At 43.6% G+C, this 17,935-nt stretch overlaps 1 protein-coding gene across 3 annotated transcripts in view; it reads left to right on the top strand.

Moving 5' to 3' along the window:
• The window catches only part of TBC1D16 (TBC1 domain family member 16), a 121,155-nt gene extending 112,731 nt beyond the window's left edge, over positions 1 to 8,424 (top strand). For all 3 annotated transcript variants that reach the window (XM_070740180.1, XM_070740181.1, XM_070740182.1), the window contains 2 exons: positions 4,617 to 4,763; positions 5,443 to 8,424. In XM_070740180.1, coding sequence (XP_070596281.1) covers positions 4,617 to 4,763; positions 5,443 to 5,688 — 393 coding nt within the window. In that variant the 3' untranslated portion in view covers positions 5,689 to 8,424. The remainder of the gene's footprint in view (positions 1 to 4,616; positions 4,764 to 5,442) is intronic.
• Positions 8,425 to 17,935: the final 9,511 nt, after the last annotated feature.

Here is a 17,935-nt window from a genome sequence, read left to right as displayed (position 1 = left end):
GTCCCCTGTCCTATTGCTCTCCTATATCTCCAATACCTTTCTTCTATTCCTATATCTCTTCTTCTATTCTTTCATTGATATGTTCTATTATTATACCTTCTTTTCTATTCTTTCTTAGATATATTTTACTATGAGTATCTCTTCTATAACCTTCATCATGTATTTTACTATGTGTATATAGCTATATACCCACTAAAACCCTCATTGTGTATTGGACAAAATACATAAATAAATTCCAGAGCTAGCATGGTTGGCTCAGGAATTCTGGGAGTTGAAGTCCACCACTCATAGAAGAGCCAACTTCGCCTACCCCTGCGTTGGGGTGTCTGCTTTCCAGCTCCCTGTCCCAGTCTTGACGGGGATGAGTGGAACATGCTTCCTGATCTCCTCTGAGTGGACGTCTGGCCTTCCCTTCCGGTGTCCCCTACCCTCTTCGTCTCCTCTGACATTGCACAAACAGATGTAAATTTCCCTCCTGATGATTCATTTTGAAGCGCCTGGGCCTCTCTTGTTGCTGCGGCCACCCATCAACCTGACAGGCCTTTGGCCTGCTTTGCAGTTCCCTCCGCAGTGTGGCTGCCTTGCCCCTCCCAAGCGTAAGTGTTGATGCCTGCTCTCTCCAGAGAGAGAGAGAGAGAGAGATGGACAGCGCCAGGCCTACCCTACTTCCACGGCATCTCTTGTGAGGTTAGCCCCAGGTCCCAACAGCAGGAAAACAAGCGTATGGTTTGTGTCGGACCTGGTCGTGCCTGTAAATGGAGACTGCCACCAAACCACGTTCACCATATGCTGCTAACTCTCATTTCTCTCTGCCAAAGAGTTGCTCTCTGGTGGTGGTCCAAGGAGGGGGGCGAAAGGGGGGGGGGAATGCCTGGAGCAAGCTTTGCCTCAAATTAGCACAGAGCGGCAGCCAGGAAGGTTGCTCTTCTTGGCTCCAGCTCTGCCTTCGCTGCCTCTTAGCTGCCTGATCTGTGGGAATGAGGCGTTACCGAAGAAGACGAACTGAATCCTGCAGCCAAACCTAATTCAGAAGGGAAAAGATCACAGCCTTGATCGTGCATTAATAAAGCATATCATGTTAAATGCCAAAGTATGGAGCCAGCCCTAAAGGCTGCGAGGATTACAAACATAAATCTGACTGTTAAATCCTGCATCGATTTCATAGGAGACAGCGAGTTCTTACTCTCACCTTAGCAATGGTTGGGTGATTTTGGCCAGTCATTCTCTCTCAGTCCAACCCATCTCGCAGGGTGGTTGTTTCCAGAAAAAATAGGAAGAGGAAGGAGTGTTTTCAGGCTACCCCTGAAAAGCGTTCGGAGACTACAACTGGTCCTGAATGCAGCCACTCTAGATGTTGTGAGTGCACCCAGGTACACCCACATCACACCAACTCTCCACAAGCTGCACTGGCTCCCAATCAGTCTCCAGACACAAGGTGGTTATTACCTGTAAAACCCTACATGGATTAGGACCAGATTATCTTTGGGACCGCCTTCTACCACGTAGCTTCCAGCGACTGATAAGGCCTTCTCCAGACCCCATCTGCTAAACAGTGCCAGTTGGCGGGGGTGCGGGGGAGGGCCTTCTCTGTGGCGGCTCAGGCTCTCTAGAATCAGTTACCCCCTGAGATCCATACTGCCCCCACCCTACCGGCCTTCTGAAAAGCTCTAAAGACAGGAATGGGCTGCAAGCCAGAAGGGCGGGAACACCGTTCTGGTGGCAGCAATGGAGCCTATAGATTAGCTCCATTGCTACTGGTGCGATTCTGATTACAAGTTTTTTTGCTGCCGCGCATGCATGGAAGCAAAGAAACCGGAAATTTTTGCTGCTGGAAGGATGTGCATGCGCGAGATTTCAGCTACTGCACATGTGCAGCAGCTGGAATCTCACAGCGCCTAGAGAAGCAGCTGCTGCAAAAGCAGCCTGCCTGAGCTCCATCCTCGTGGCTTGCTCTCTGTTTTCCTGCGTTGCAAGAGAGAGATGCCTGCGGTGGGGTAGAGCACAAAGCAGGCCGCATGGCCGGAGCCTGGGGCCACTTGGCCTGCTCCCTGTGCCATGCTCTTGGCGCCCCTTAAGGAGGTCACATGCCGGAGCAATGTAAGGACGGCAGCGTGGCAGAGCGGGCGATGTGTGGGCCGTGAGCGCTGTTGCTGCCGCGAGAGGCAGGACAGAGCCGCCGTGAGTGGCAAAACGGGGTGAACAGCAGCGAGGCAGATTGGGTGGTGGGCGGGCTGCTTGCAGCGGAGCTGCCACGAGTGGCGGGATAGAGCTGTAGCTCCCACACTCGCGCAAGATTCAGCTTCTGCGCCAGGGTTGCACACGTGTGTATTCATGCATACTCCCAGCCCATTCCGCTAGGGCCGGGAATGGTGGTCCACCCCTGTCTAAAGACCTGGCTTTTCCGGCAGGCCTAGGGCCATTGATCAGATGATGTATCAGCAAGATCCAGCCATAAAAGAAATGCATGATTTTAGGGTGGGTTTTAAATTGTTTTCTAATTGTTTCTCTTTTTAGCTATTATAATATTCATATTGTATAGTTTATCATTTTGGTTGTGAGCAGGGGTGGGCTACTGCCCGGACGGGGAAGAACGCAGTGGGGTAGCGAAAATGGAGCTCCACCCCAAAGCACCCAATTTGCACTGAAAGATGTTGAAAGAAAATGCATAAGCCACGCCCACAGTGTGGTAGTAAAAATTTTGGGAGCCCATCACTGGTTGTGAGCCACCCAGAGGCCTTCGGGAAGAGTTGGGGAGCATACAAATCGAACAAACAAACAAACTTCATGTATGTTCAGCATCGTTATTAAAGGCAGGATTTAAAAAATCTAATGAAGTTGCAGCCACATTTGCATTTTATTCAAGTATATTATTATTAATTTTTACTCATCTGGAGCTCCAGGCTTTATAGCTTGATTTACCAGTTTTACCCCCACCCCCCAACAAACCCCCCACCCCTCTCATTCAAGTAAGATTTCTGATACTTTTCATAGCTCTCTCTAAAAACCCCTATGGAAGCTCATTCCAGTTGCTTGACTATTATGAAATGGGTGTGTGGCCTCTGAGCAGGGGTGGGCAACTTTGGCCTCTTAGTGACCTGTGGGTTTTCAATTCCCAGCTGACTCAGGAATTCTGGGAATTGAAGTCCATGGCTGGTAAAGGAGCTTGCCTACTCCTGCTCCGGAGGCCTCCGGTTTTGATTCCTTCAGCTGACAGCAGGGGGCAGCATTGCAACCTTCATGCTTTCTGCTAATTGCAGCTGCAAAAATATTTCAGAGAGGCTGCAACCAAAGCAGGGTGGACATGTATAACACCCTACTCGTTTTTAGCAGCGTGACAGAATGGCAGTCTTCACGTTTCCCTTAGTCACTGCTGGCTGTCTTTCAAGTCTGATGTTTCCTAATGCAATTTCCAACACAATTGGGTACCTGCCTTCTCAGCTGAAGATGCCTTTGCCTATAGCCATGCTGTAATGGTGTCCTCCAACAGTCTGCAGAGAGGGGTGGCATACAAATCCAATAAATGAATGAATGAATGAATGAATCAATCAATCAATCAATCAATCAATCAATCAATCCCCCTTGATCCCCAGTCAGCCAGAAGGCAGCAGCCCAAGGAAAGCCAGTGTGTAAGACTACAACCTTCCTTCACATGGTTCCAAGATTCTTGCTAATGTTTTACTCACCCTTTGCTCCGGGCATCCTAGAGGTTAAAAATCGCTGGACTATGTAGCATTCACTCACTGATACATACCCCTGATGGAAATAGTGCCAATCTGCCAATGGTGCCTGTGCTGGAGATTGCAGAAACCAGTTTTCCAAAAGATTTGTTTTCCTGTGGGTGCCCCCTCCACCCCAACCCCCAATATTTCCTTAAAGAAAATAGTCTGCTGTTACTGTCCTCATTGGAAAGGAGGGGAAAAAACCCCTGAAAGGTAAATGAAAATTCTGGATTAATCTACTGTTTTCATAGTCCCACAAATTCTGCATTACATGAAGTGCTTTGTTTTGTCTTAAACGGTTCTGCTATAGCAAAAATCTTCCATCTTGTCATACAATTCATGATTAACATAAATTGCTTTTTGTTCTGTTGCCATTTTTTGGTACTTCCTCTTAGGTCAGTGATGGCGAACCTTTTTTTTCCTTGAGTGCTGAAAGAGCGTGCACACGCACTATCACGCATGCACGAGTGAATTATGTCCACACACATAATTCATTGCCTGAAGAGGGTGAAAACAGCTTCCCCTGCCACTCCTGGAGGCTGGAAATGCCTGTTTCCCAACTTTTGATGGGCCCAGTAGGCTTGTGTTTCACCCTCCCCAGGCTCCAAAGACATCCCTAGAGCTGGGGAAGGGTAAAAAAAACCCTCCCCCTCCCTCCTGGAGGCTCCCTGGAAGCCAAAACACCCTCCCAGAGCCTCTGTGCAAGCCAAAAATCAGCTGGCCAGCACACACATGCACGTTGGAGCTGAGCTAGGGCAACGGCTAGCATACCAGCAGTTAGGCTCTGCGTGCCACCTGTGGTACCCGTGCCAGAGGTTCGCCATCACTGTCTTAGGCCAAGAAACCTCTTCAAAGCGTTGTTGGTACTGATTGTCTTCTTGGTGACTTTTGCTGCAGACAGACTATTTCCATCTCTTCATCTGTGTGGCTATTGTGGTGATCTACGGGGATGATGTCATTGAACAGCAGCTGGCTACGGACCAGATGCTGCTACACTTTGGAAACCTTGCCATGCACATGAATGGGGAGCTCATACTCAGGAAGGTAAATCAATGTCCAGGGTTCAAGGGAAAACTTCTGGGGAAAAATGTATGGACTTTAAAGAATGTCACGCAACATGGTGTCCAATGTGAGAAGGTTTTGGGGGTGTCTATGTGTGATCAGCCTTCATTATAACTTAAAATAGGCAGTCTAATAGGCATTAGATTGACTGCTGTGTGTGGTATGGTTCTTTTTAAGATATTATTTTACTATTATAATTATATTACTGATTTTATTATGCAATTTTGATTGTATTTTAATGCTATTGTGTTTATTCACTTGTTAGCCGCTGTGAGTCCACTTTGGATTGAGCGACATATAAATATACTGCTCAAAAAAATAAAGGGACCACTCAAATAACACATCCTAGATTTGAATGAATGAAATATTCTCATTGAATACTTTGTCCTGTATGAAGTTGAATGTGCATAACAGCATGTGAAATTGATTGTCAATCAGTGTTGCTTCCTAAGTGGACAGTTTGATTTCACAGAAGTTTGATTTACTTGCAGTTGTATTGTGTTGTTTAAGTGTTCCCCTTGTGTACAATGAATGAATGAATGAATGAATGAATGAATGAATGAATGAATGAATGAATGGTTTAGACAAGCTCAGCCATTCCAGGTAGCTGTCTTTAGTGGACCTAAATATCTCCTGCTGTCCCTCTCTCTCTCTCTTCCAGGCTAGGAGTTTGCTCTATCAGTTTCGCCTGCTACCCCGTATCCCCTGCAGTCTGCATGACCTGTGCAAACTCTGCGGATCAGGCATGTGGGACAGCGGCTATATCCCCACCGTGGAATGTACCGGAAATCACCCTGACTCAGATAGCTGCCCATATGGAGGCATGGTGGATGAGCCATCTCCCAAATCAGGAAACGATTGCAGAAGGGGACTTAAAACACGAGAGGTCTTTGCTTTCCGGAAATAAATGACTGGTCAGGATCGTCTTTCAGTTCCGTGAGGACAGCACAGCGGTGGGCACAGAAAACTCAGCCCCGTCGGGGACCTGGCAAGCAAAAAAAAAAAAAAAAGAATAAATGAAAAGATTTTTTCTTCTTCTGATCCAAGGTCATGGGAGGAGAACAGGGATGATACAGAATGGAAGGGTTTCCCGATTTGTGATCAGAGATGGATTTTGATGTGCATCGTACCAGGAAGCAGGTTGATCAGACTATGGAGGTTCTTTGTAGGTTGGAACAAATGGAGAGAGAGAGAGAGGCCGGGGCTGGCAAATCGGGGTCAGAAGTGACCTGGGATTCCCTGCCCCGTCATGGAGGGAATAGTGACTGCTTTAGAAAATGAATCCACAACCAGCAACCCTGATGGTAGGTGAAGGGGCAGGGTCATCCTTGCCCCTTTGCCCAGGTACACCCACACACCTATGCATGCAGATACTGCTTTAACCAAAATGTACCACTCACTGGCTTTATGTAAAGCCACGATTGCCACCTGGAGTATACCCTGCCAAAAAAAATTAAAAAATACAAACTTTGGGGCTCCCAAGGGAAACATTTCAGTGTGTGTGTGTAAACCTTGGTCACTGTATTTTAAAAGCCTTTTAGTTTTTCTCCATACACACATCAAACGTTCGCCATTAGGAGAATCAGCAGCTGTGAATGTAAATTATGCAAAACCACATCTCACACAAGATGGTCAGTTTGGTTTAAACTTCTCAAATAAAACAAACTGGAAAAAGTTTTTCTCGGTATCCCAGTGAAAAGAATCACTTTGAGGCATTTAGCTCCATTAAAAACCTCTCTGGTGATGACTTTGGGTGTCGGAGAAGGAAAGCTACAAGTTTCAGACCCATGGCATTCTCCTTTCAAACCAATAGCCTACTGCCCTGTGTCCTCCTCAAGTTTTACTGCTGTTGATTTAACTGTTTCCTAGTTAAAATAACAATAAAAAAAACTACTGCAAGTGGTAGGATAATTCTGAAATATTGAGGTGGTGAAATAAATGCCTTCTTGAATAAGGTGAGGATTTTTTCAGCCACTTAGTTCATTTCAAAAGTTACTTAGGTAGAAGACCAGTATAGAAGAAAACAATTAGCACACTGTTTAAAAATAAAAGAGGAAGGAAGGCCAAGCTAAAAAAAAAGTACCCACTGTTATTGTCAAAATAGATTTTCAACCATTATAATTTGGCTCTTCATCAAATAGCAAGTCAGTGAAGATCTTGCTACATTTGTCTCAAAGGGGACACTTGGATATAGACCTAGCAGAAATCCACAAACTAGAGGGGTAAACAAAGGCAGCTACTTAGGTATTTGTTTGTGGAGTTGTGGTTCTTTTTTAATTTCTTGCTTATTTTTAAATCTATTAAACTTGTAAGAGAGAAGCGCCACCCAGCTCTCGGAACCTGTTGCTTTGAAATATAGGCCTTGCACTGAATACCAGGCTCATTCACACAGGTTGCGGTGTGTGTGTTGTTTTCAAAGATATTAAGTAATGCCTCTGTTAAAAGCCACAGCTGCCCCCTTCATAACCCTAGCAAAACCAGCAACATTTACACTATCTCCCCACCCTAGCCAAAGGCAGCCTATTAACTTTATATGGAAATGGGAATTGCCAAGTGCTGTTAATTTCACCCATTTGAAACAAAAACAAAAAAACGGATGGCAAAAAAAGAGAGTCTTTTTTTAGCTTTCAGATGGGCTGGATTATCTATCCTTTGAAAGAAGAGGAATATTTCCAAATCTAGCTAAAAGGAATCTGGTGGCTGGGCTATAAAAAGTTATTCAGTGTTTTGTCCAGAAATTGTATTAAAGAAACAGCACGGACATTATAAAAATGCAATTTATTGTCATCAAATTGCAGTAGTAACTGGGCTATCTTGCAAGAATAGTTTCTAAGTTTGCTAAGCCAGCCAGAATTGCTTTTCTGAGTGAGATGGGCAGCATATAAATTAAATAGGTTAAAAACAGACAAGATAAATAAATAAGCTTTGCAACACAATATAATTGGACCTGAATGCTGCAAGTCAGAATTTGAGTGTGTTTTGCCTGGCGTCTGTATATTTTTCTTAAGTTTGAAAATCCCAGTGGCAGACTGGTAGGGCTATACTGAAAGGCTGAATTTGACAGATTCATTCCTGTAAGAGAATAGCCCACAGCAGACCACTTAACTTTCACCAAGAAACAAAAACCAAGATTTTCTTTTCTCCTGAACCAGAGTAGAACCTGCAATGTTCTTGAAATTCCCTAATCAACTTGGACCAGAAGAATTCCCGGTTGCCACTGTAGAAGCAAATAAAAGACTTGCATGTGTATACCTAACTTTCTCTACAGGAATAGGAAGGAACCTGTAAAATAAATTGTACATCTGGGAAACTCTGTTGTTTGGGATTTGTACAGCACAACTTTCCCTCTTTAATAAGTTCAGTTTCAGCCTGGTATGTACAGTATTTGGTTGGAGTCAAACTGAAGGCCAGCTTATGCTTTGTGATGGGTTCTCTTCTGGTCAATATACAAATAGCAACTTTTAAATTTGTTGAAAGCTGGTAACTTTTATTCCTCTAGTTTTTATTTAAATCAATTGAAGTTAATTACTGTAATTCTTTATTAAGCCTTTCTCCTCTTTAACATTGGTTTAGTGGCATCTTCACTTGCACATGTTTCCGATTGTATACATAAATTTGAATAAAATCTTGTATTTATTAAGAACACAGATTATTTTTTGTCTTGCTTCCCATATAAGCTATGGAGCAGAAATTTGCTGCCATGAGTTTAGAGAGCCTTGGCTTTCTTTACCCCATTTTGCAAATTAATTCTTATCCTAATTCTCTTATGTGAACCAGTACGTTTTGCATCCCAGATCAATCACTGCACATTTATTGAACTGAAGCAGAACTAAACACAGTAGCTTAAATTGCATCTAAACTGGACAACTCTGCAGTGAATGTCAGCATCTTCTGCCTAATTGAAGGCAGAAAACTGGAATGCAGGTTTTGGTGGTCTGGGCCTTCCCTGTTACTCCTGCATGAAGAAGATGTTGCATCTAGACCAGTGATGGCAAACCTATGGCACGGGTGTCACAGCTGGCACACAGAGCCATATCTGCTGGCACATGAGCCCTAGCCCTAGCTCAGCTCCAATGTGCATGTATGTGCTATTCTGGCCAGCTGATTTTTGGTTCGAACAGAGGCTCTGGGAGGGTGTTTTTGGCTTCTAGAAAGCCTCCTGGGGCATGGGGGAGGGCTTTTTTACCCTCCAGGGAAACCTTTGGAGCCTGGGGAGGGAGAAATACGAGCCTACTGGGCCCACCAGAAGTTGGGAAACAGTCTGTTTCCAGCCTCCAGAGGGCCTCTAGGGGTGGGGGAAGCTGTTTTCGCCTCCCCAGGCATTGAATTATGGGTGTGGACACTTGCGCATGTGCGATAGTGTGCATGCACGCTCTTTCGGCATCCAAGGGAAAAAAGATTCGCCATCACTGATCCAGACTCTGTCTTAGGCTAAATAATGTGTGAAAACCTGAATTAGTCACATTTTGTATTTTTGGCGGGGATAAAGTTGCAGCTGAGGTAGCCTGTCCATGCTGCTACTACTGTTTTCAACTTGGGGTTTAACAGATCCCTTGGAGAATAGATAACCCTTGGTGCTTTAAATGCCCTGCCTTCTTGTCCACATCCAGGTTTTTGGGAGATGCTTTCCAAAATCTCAACATCTACAGGAAAGCTGGCTAGGTGGGATGGTCTCCCTCCGAGAAATAATAAAAGCTACGAGAACCCATAGCAGATGGCACCATGCATTGGCTGACCTTGAAAAGGCTAAGCAGGCTAACACCTGATTAGCATCTGGAGGGGAGACTACCAGGAAATCCCACAATTGCAAGCTAGAAGGAAGTTGAACGATGAACGACTTCCCTGTCGTGACCCAGGAACAACAGGAATGTGTTCTTGGTGCCATCAATAAAGTTGAGTTTTCTAAAGCAATGGTCGCCCGCCTTTCTGGTTCACGTGGGTTGGGTCTCACCCGCCACTTCCACAGCCCAGTTCCAAGCAGGCCTGGGGCCAGGCCACAAACCGGACGTTGGGGACCTCTCTTCTAAAGTGTTCCTAGGGGATTTGGGAGTCCTGTGAGAGGAGGTGGAGGCCCAGGAGCTTCCCCAGATTGAGGGTTGTGGGGGGAATAGAAGCTTCTTTACTGTATCACTGTTTGTTTCACGATCTTTTTCTCAGTTCCTGCAACGTAAGCCATTCTTTGTCCCCAGGGTCAAGCGAGATCCCAATCCTTCCCCAGGCATTCCTGATGTATCTGAAAGCAGTTTGCCCGTGGCTTCCCCTTCCTTCACAGAAACTCAAGCCTGTCTTTGTCACCGGAGCAAAGGGGTTGTGTTTGCATATATAAACAGAAGTGGGGAGGGAGGCCGAGGGGGAGAGGAGGGAGAAGCTCTTCAGATTTCAAGGTCAGGAGGGAAAGAGCTGCTTTAATTTCAGTTCAGCCCTGTCGTGCTGGAAATAGCTGTGAGACAAACACTGCTGAAGGAGCAGCTTCCCTTGCTTTGGGTAGGGAGCATATTATGGGTTGGCCTCCTTCACATCTCCCGGAGGTCACAGGAACACAGCGCCACCTACTGTCTGCAAGCTCTACTGCTCAGTGGTGATTGTGCTATGGCGGCGTGGGCAACTATGGCAAGTTAACGACCTGTGGACTTCAGCTCCCAGAATTCCTGAGCCTGCCATGCTGACTCAGGAATTCTGGGAGCTGAAGTCCACATGACGTACAGTTATCACAGTTCTCCAACTCCCCACTCTCCACACTAAGGTGCAATTCCAGCACAAACATCCTTCTGCCTACTGGCCACAGTTGAGCTTACCCCATATCACAGCAGTATTATTATTATTATTATTATTATTATTATTATTATTATTATTATTTATTATTATTATTATTATTATTATTATTATTATTATCATCATCATCACCACCACCACCACCACCACCACCACCACAAAAACCAGTAATACACAGCAAATGAGATTTCTATGCTGGATTTAGGGGTAGTGATTTCTGACAATCTCAAAATGGGTGAGCAGTGTGGTCGGGTGGTAGGAAAAGCAAGTAGGATGCTTGGCTGCATAGCTAGAGGTATAACAAGCAGGAAGAGGGAGATTGTGATCCCGCTATATAGAGCGCTGGTGAGACCACATTTGGAATACTGTGTTCAGTTCTGGAGACCTCACCTACAAAAAGATATTGACAAAATTGAACGGGTCGAAAGACGGGCTACAAGAACGGTGGAAGGTCTTAAGCATAAAATGTATCAGGAAAGACTTAATGAACTCAATCTGTATAGTCTGGAGGACAGAAGGAAAAGGGGGGGACATGATTGAAACATTTAAATATGTCAAAGGGTGAAATAAGTTTCAGGAGGGAAGTGTTTTTAATAGGAAAGTGAACACAAGAACAAGGGGGCGCAATCTGAGGTTAGTTGGTGGAAAGATCAAAAGCAACATGAGAAAATATTATTTTATTGAACGAGTAGTAGATCCTTGGAACAAACTTCCAGCCAACATGGTTGGTAAATCCACAGTAACTGTATTTAAACATGCCTGGGATAAACATATATCCATTGTAAGATACAATACAGGAAATAGTATAAGGGCAGACTAGATGGACCATGAGGTCTTTTTCTGCCGTCAGTCTTCTATGTTTCTATGATTTCATATCACAATATCACGAGTCGAACACTTCCCAAGCTTCTAGGACTGTGTGATGTATTTTCATATGATGCCCGCAGATGCAAGTACTGTGGCTTTTTGCAGCTGACAGATTGCAGCTGACAGATTGCAGCTGCAGATTTTGTCAATGTTTATTGTTTTCAAATGCCTGCTTTTGGCACAGCACCCAGTGTGCCGATAACCACTGGGACCACCTGTACCGGTTTATGTAGTTCGATTTTAAGATCCTGATACTGGCTGTGTTTTTCTTGTTGTTTTTCATCTATTTGGCTGTCACCTGGTATGGCGACATCAGTGAACCACACTTACTTCTTTTCCACAATCATGAGGTCTAGTGCAGTGTTTCCAACCTTGGCAACTTGGAGATATCAGGACTTCAACTCCCAGAATTCCCCAGCCAGCATTTTCTGTCTGGGGAATTCTGGGAGTTGAAGTCCAAATATCTTCAAGTTGCCGAGGTTGGGAAACACTGGTCTAGTGTATTGTGTTCTAAAACCTTTGTCAGTTTGAATTCAAAAGTCCCAAAGTATTTTGGCATATTTGTTTATTATTTGTTTTTTTTTAATATCATCATCATCATCATCATTATTATGGTATTTTGGTAGCCGGCAGCTGCCATTGCCAATGCTTAAACAACATAAGAGAACATGTTAGGATTGTTCTATAAATGTGCACTGTTACTCTTAAAAAGGGAATACTGCTAATGGTCTTATGCAAATGCATTTTCCACAGAAGATGGTATCCAACAATAGGACAGGTTTTTGAGATGAATTATATTCTAGAAGTACTAAGACAAGATAAGAAGCCTCTCAATTTTTGTGCTTAAAACACTGTGCAGGAGATTATCCTAGAGTTGAAAGGGGCTTTCCCGCCGCCTAGTTTCTCTGTTAGGTAGATGTTCGTATATGGTTGGTGCTTAACCATAGTGCTTAATTTAATTTAATTCATTTATAGGCCGCCCAACTCCTTCTGGACTCTGGGTGGCGTATAACATATAAAAACAATATAACAACAATTTTAAAAACCTCATAGAAAAAATAAAAAAAAACATTCATATCTTCAGCCTGATCTAGGTGGTATTGTACTCAAAGGCCCCAGGCCTGCCGGCAGAGTCAGGTTTTAATGGTTTTCCGGAAGGCCAGTAGGGTGGGGGCAGTATGGGCCTCCGAAGGCAGTTGGTTCTGGAGAGCTGGAGCCTCCACAGAGAAGGCCCTCCCACGCGGCCCTGCCAACCGACACTGTCTGGCCAACAGGACCTGAGGAAGGCCAACCCTATGGCCCTTACTGGTTGCTGGGAGCTGTGCAGCATTATTAAGCTGGGAGCTGTGCACTAATCATATCCTTAATAATTACTCCAGAAATTTAAGCATCAGTTCTGTCAGTAAGAGTACATTCCTAAACACGACTTATTTGTTTAGTTAGAATAGATTGTGTTCAACCATCCCTCAATATGCTTAGGGACAGGTGGTCTCAAAGAATTCTATTCTATTCTACTTTTGGCCAATGACAAAGCTTCATTCTGACAGTTTAAAGTTTGATCTAGAGACCCAGAAGAAGAAGGAATACCCCTCACATTTCTTGTATCAGTATAAAATGCCAGAGGGGATGGGAATGCTGGATGTACAATTAGTGTGTCAACAGAAAAATGGTGAGAGATTCTGCCATGCACATCACAGGCCATGTTATTAGGCCAACAATTGCCTAATTGTCTCTTAGTATGTGATTATACACATACCAGAGCAGAGTGCTTCCCAAATATATATTAATGGTATGGAACTTGTAATAGAATAGAATAGAATAGAATTTTATTGGCCAAGAGTGATTGGACACACAAGGAATTTGTCTTGGTGCATGTGCTCTCAACGTACATAAAAGAAAAAGATACATTTGTCAAGAATCATGTGGTACAACACTTAATGATTGTCTTAGGGGTCAAATAAGCAATGAAGAAACAATAAATATTAATAAAAATAATCAGACTTTCTGAAGAGCTGAACTAGTAGTTTGTTCATAAAACGTATCAGGAAAGACTTAATGAACTCAATCTGTATATAGTCTGGAGGACAGAAGGAAAGGGGGGGACATGATCGAAACATTTAAATATGTTAAAGGGTTAAATAAGGTCCAGGAGGGAAGTGTTTTTAATAGGAAAGTGAACACAAGAACAAGGGGACACAATCTGAAGTTAGTTGGGGGAAAGATCAAAAGCAACGTGAGAAAATATTATTTTACTGAAAGAGTAGTAGATCCTTGGAACAAACTTCCAGCAGACGTGGTTGGTAAATCCACAGTAACTGAATTTAAACATGCCTGGGATAAACATATATCCATTGTAAGATAAAATACAGGAAATAGTATAAGGGCAGACTAGATGGATCATGAGGTCTTTTTCTGCCGTCAGTCTTCTATGTTTCTATGTTTCTATGTTTCATCTGTATACACAGAAATCCTATTAACTAAACTATTAACTGTACTTTCTAACAATAAGGTATGTTTATAAATGTATTGGTTTAAAAAAAATATTTTTATTAAATTTATATACATTTAAAAACAACATCATATCAATAATTATAAGTCATAGACATACTAACACCTAACATATCTCAATAAAAAAGCAAAGAAGGGGAGGGAGAGAAAAGGAAAAAAGACCAAGACAAAGACATGCTGTCTATCTTGACAGCTGACCTTTTTTTTGTCTTGGTTTATCTTACAGTGCTGGATATCCACAGTTTGCATTTATGAATGCATTTGTATTGATCAAACTGTTGCTTAAAACAGCCACAATAGCTTAAGCTCCGAGATGATACCGATCTACTGCCTTAGCCTCGGTTAATGTTTTTGGAACGGGAAACTATCTGCTTATCAGTTTACAATGAATGTATTTTCCCTTCTGTTTGCAAACAAGTACCCATTTAGGTTTGGTTGGTTGTTTATATACCAAAACTCAGCTCACCATTGTTGTCAGATAACACTAATATGAGGTAGAATCCCACTCGATCATGCTTAAATTGTATTACCTTATTGCATTTCCTATAGTAATGTCAACTATGAATAATAAATATTCCTGACTTGGTCTATGACAGTGACGGCAAACCTTTTTCTCCTTGGGTGCCGAAAGAGCATGCATGCACACTATCACACATGCGCGAGTGCCCACACCCATAATTCAATGCCTGGGGAGGGCGAAAACAGCTTCTCTCGCCCCCAGAGGCCCTTTGGAGGCCAGGAACAACCTGTTTCCCAACTTCTGGTGGTCCAGTAGGCTCGTGTTTTGCCCTCCCCAGGCTCCAAAGGCTTCCCTGGAGTCAGGGGAAAGTAAAAACATTCTCCTCCATCACCACCACCCCGAGGCTCTCTGGAAGCCAAAACCCCCCTCCCAGAGTCTCTGTGTGAGCTAAAAATTAGCTGCTCGACACACACATGCACATTGGAGTTGAGCTAGGACAACAGCTGGTTGTTGGTTATGACCTATAAAGCCCTTCATGGCATTGGACCAGAATATCTCTGGGACCACCTTCTGCCACATGAATCCCAGCTACCGATTAGGTCCCACAGAGTTGGCCTTCTCCGGGTCACGTCGACTACACAATGTCGTTTGGCGGGTCCCAGGGGAAGAGCCTTCTCTGTGGCGGCACCGACTCTCTGGAACCAGCTCCCCCCGGAGATTAGAACTGCCCCCACCCTCCTTGCCTTCTGTAAACTCCTTAAAACCCACCTTTGCCGCCAGGCATGGGGGAATTGAGATATCTCCCCCAGTCCTATACAATTTATGTATGGTATGTTTGTATGTATGTCTGCTTAATAATGGGGTTTTTAAATGTTTTTAAATTATTAGATTTGTTATGAATTGTTCTATTGCTGTTGTGAGCCGCCCCGAGTCTACGGAGAGGGGCGGCATACAAATCTAATAAGTAAGTAAGTAAGTAAGTAAGTAAGTAAGTAAGTAAGTAAGTAAGTAAGTAAGTAAGTAAGTAAGTAAGAAATAAACAAACAAACAAACAAACAAACAAACAAACAAACAGCTCACATGCCAGCAGATATGGCTCTGTGTGTCATCTGTGGCACCCATGCCATAGGTTTGCCATCACTGTTCTATGAGAATCCTTCCTTCTGCAGGATATCAGTGGGCATCCTGGGTTATGAGGTCCCTGATTCTCCAAGAGTCCTCTTTCCATATAGCATCTCTTCTTTTAGCTTCAGAGAGAATGGCAAGGAGAGCTTCCTCTAATGCTAAACTGTGTGCAGGAGCAGTCTCCCTTCCCCATGTGGCTATTAATTGCATATTCTGGAATGCATCTTTATGAATGTGCTTCAAAGAGTTGAAAGCCATAAAAATGTATGGTTGAGTAATTCAAATAGTACGAGAAGTATGGCCTCAATCATAGAGCCCAACTGCTATAAAAGGATAAACTTTGTCCCAATTAAGGGCAGTTCTTTTAATTGCAATGGTTACAGATGGATCCAAATCCATTTCAACGTTTTGTGGAGATGGATTTGTTATGGATGGGTCATCTGGGGAGTGGCCAAGCTGCTGAGACAAGGCATTTTTTTAGTCTGAGATTGCTGTTTGCCTGCAAGTCTTCCTATAGGGATGCGGTGATTCGGGCTGCCCCCCCCCTCCACAATTTCCTAGAAATAGGCTCATCTGTATGTACGAACACAGCCACAAACCCAAACTCACTTCTCTTTTGGCCGTGAGCAGTAATCTATGGCAGCTTTTAAATTCTTGCCCCCTGAAAATGCTCCGTGATTTATTTACTCTGTTGCCAATCTTACCTCTCTTTCGGCATGCAGAAATTTTATTATGGGCTTTAAAATTAAGAGCAGGTGTTTGTTCTTATTGCAGAAAGCAGTACATGTAAGGGAAGAATGGCTGAAACTTTGGCTTTGTACCAATCCATCCTTTAACCTCTGGTTAGGAAGGACGCAGGTGGGCAGAATCTGAAATCATTTACCAATAGCCTCCTAGGAGCAGCTGAGAATATGATTTCCTCGCGCTGGAAAGGTGGAACAGAATGTTGCTGGCAGATGGTAACTCAATGCTCCCCAAATGAACATGCTGTCTTAGCATGGGCCCAGTGTGCTGTCAAATGCCTGCTTTCATTATGGAGGCCTCTTCGACAAGGAAAAGACAAATCCTGTGAAGAAAGGACTTTGCAATTGCCACAATTTGAAGGGTTACCACAACGTCACTCCTCATTTTTAGGCGGGCTATATTTGCCTTGATAACAGCAGAGTCACGTATGAGAACAGGGGCACCTACCAAATGGCTTGGGCTTTTTTACCTGAGCTTTATAAGGGGTCTTTGCTAACCAAGCAAACCAGCCAAGCCCTGCAAGGCTCCATCTTCTAACAAGGCCGTTCTGGGAAGGTCAAGGGCAGTCTCTCCACAAAGCAACGTTCAGAAACATGCTCCCTTAAAGTCAAAGAGGTGGCAATATAGTTTCTCCTGCATTTCTGGGAAGATCTGCCCTGACTTCCCATCTATCTGTCTGTCTATCTCTCTCTCTCTCTCTCTCTCTCTCTCTCTCTCTCTCTCTCTCTCTCTCTCTCTCTCTCTATCTATCTACCGTATCTATCTATCTATCTATCTATCTATCTATCTATCTATCTATCTATCTATCTATCTATCTATCTATCTATTTTGTCCAATACATAATACACATTGAAGAGAAAGATATGTAATAATATAAGTAAAGAATACATAATACACATTGAAGAGAAAGATATGTAATAATATAAGTAAAGAAAAGAATGGAAGAAAAGATATAAAAGTGTAGGTGAACATATTTGAAAGGAAGAAAAGATAAATCAGATAAGGAGAGACAATTGGACAGGGGACGGAAGGCACACTGGTGCACTTATGCACTACCTGTATTTTAACTATTGAGAGAGGTGGGTTTTAATCTCAATACTCGTGTGTTTCGCCCACTCAGCTCCTCATCAAAGATCTAAAAGACAACCAACCTTTTAGGCAAACAGCTGGAAACAGCTAATTTGGAGGCACCAGGTGTCAGGTATCTTCCTCCTTAAAGAAATGGCCTCAAATGGCCTCCAGTGGCCTTAGAAGGAGGAAAAAATGCTTTTGTCATTGCTGCTAGCTACAAACACAAGCGCAAGTAAAGTGTACCATTGCTATATTTAATGCGCAATGCTTTTTTTCTTGAAGTCACGTGATAGTATAACACCATGGTAGAGTGATGCAATAGATGGGATAGGAGAGAGACTCATAATGAGAGGTGGAACACTTTTCAGTCACAACCCATCTTTTAAAATGTGGAAAAATGCATATGCCAGAGTAGAGCATGGTCACTGAAAATGGGTCTTATCTATATATACCATTTCATAACTATATATCATATCCAAGGGTGAGCAGCAGGCAGGACGGGGTGGAACGCAGTTCCACCGGCAGAAATGAAGATGCGTGTGCAGCTCCAGCTGATGGGCAGCTGTCACTTCCTGGATTACTGGTCTTGGCTTTTTCCCTCTACTGC

Source organism: Erythrolamprus reginae, chromosome 2, assembly GCF_031021105.1.
Source record: "Erythrolamprus reginae isolate rEryReg1 chromosome 2, rEryReg1.hap1, whole genome shotgun sequence".
Taxonomy (NCBI): Eukaryota; Metazoa; Chordata; class Lepidosauria; order Squamata; family Dipsadidae; genus Erythrolamprus; species Erythrolamprus reginae.
This window is presented reverse-complemented; position numbering and strand designations above follow the sequence as displayed.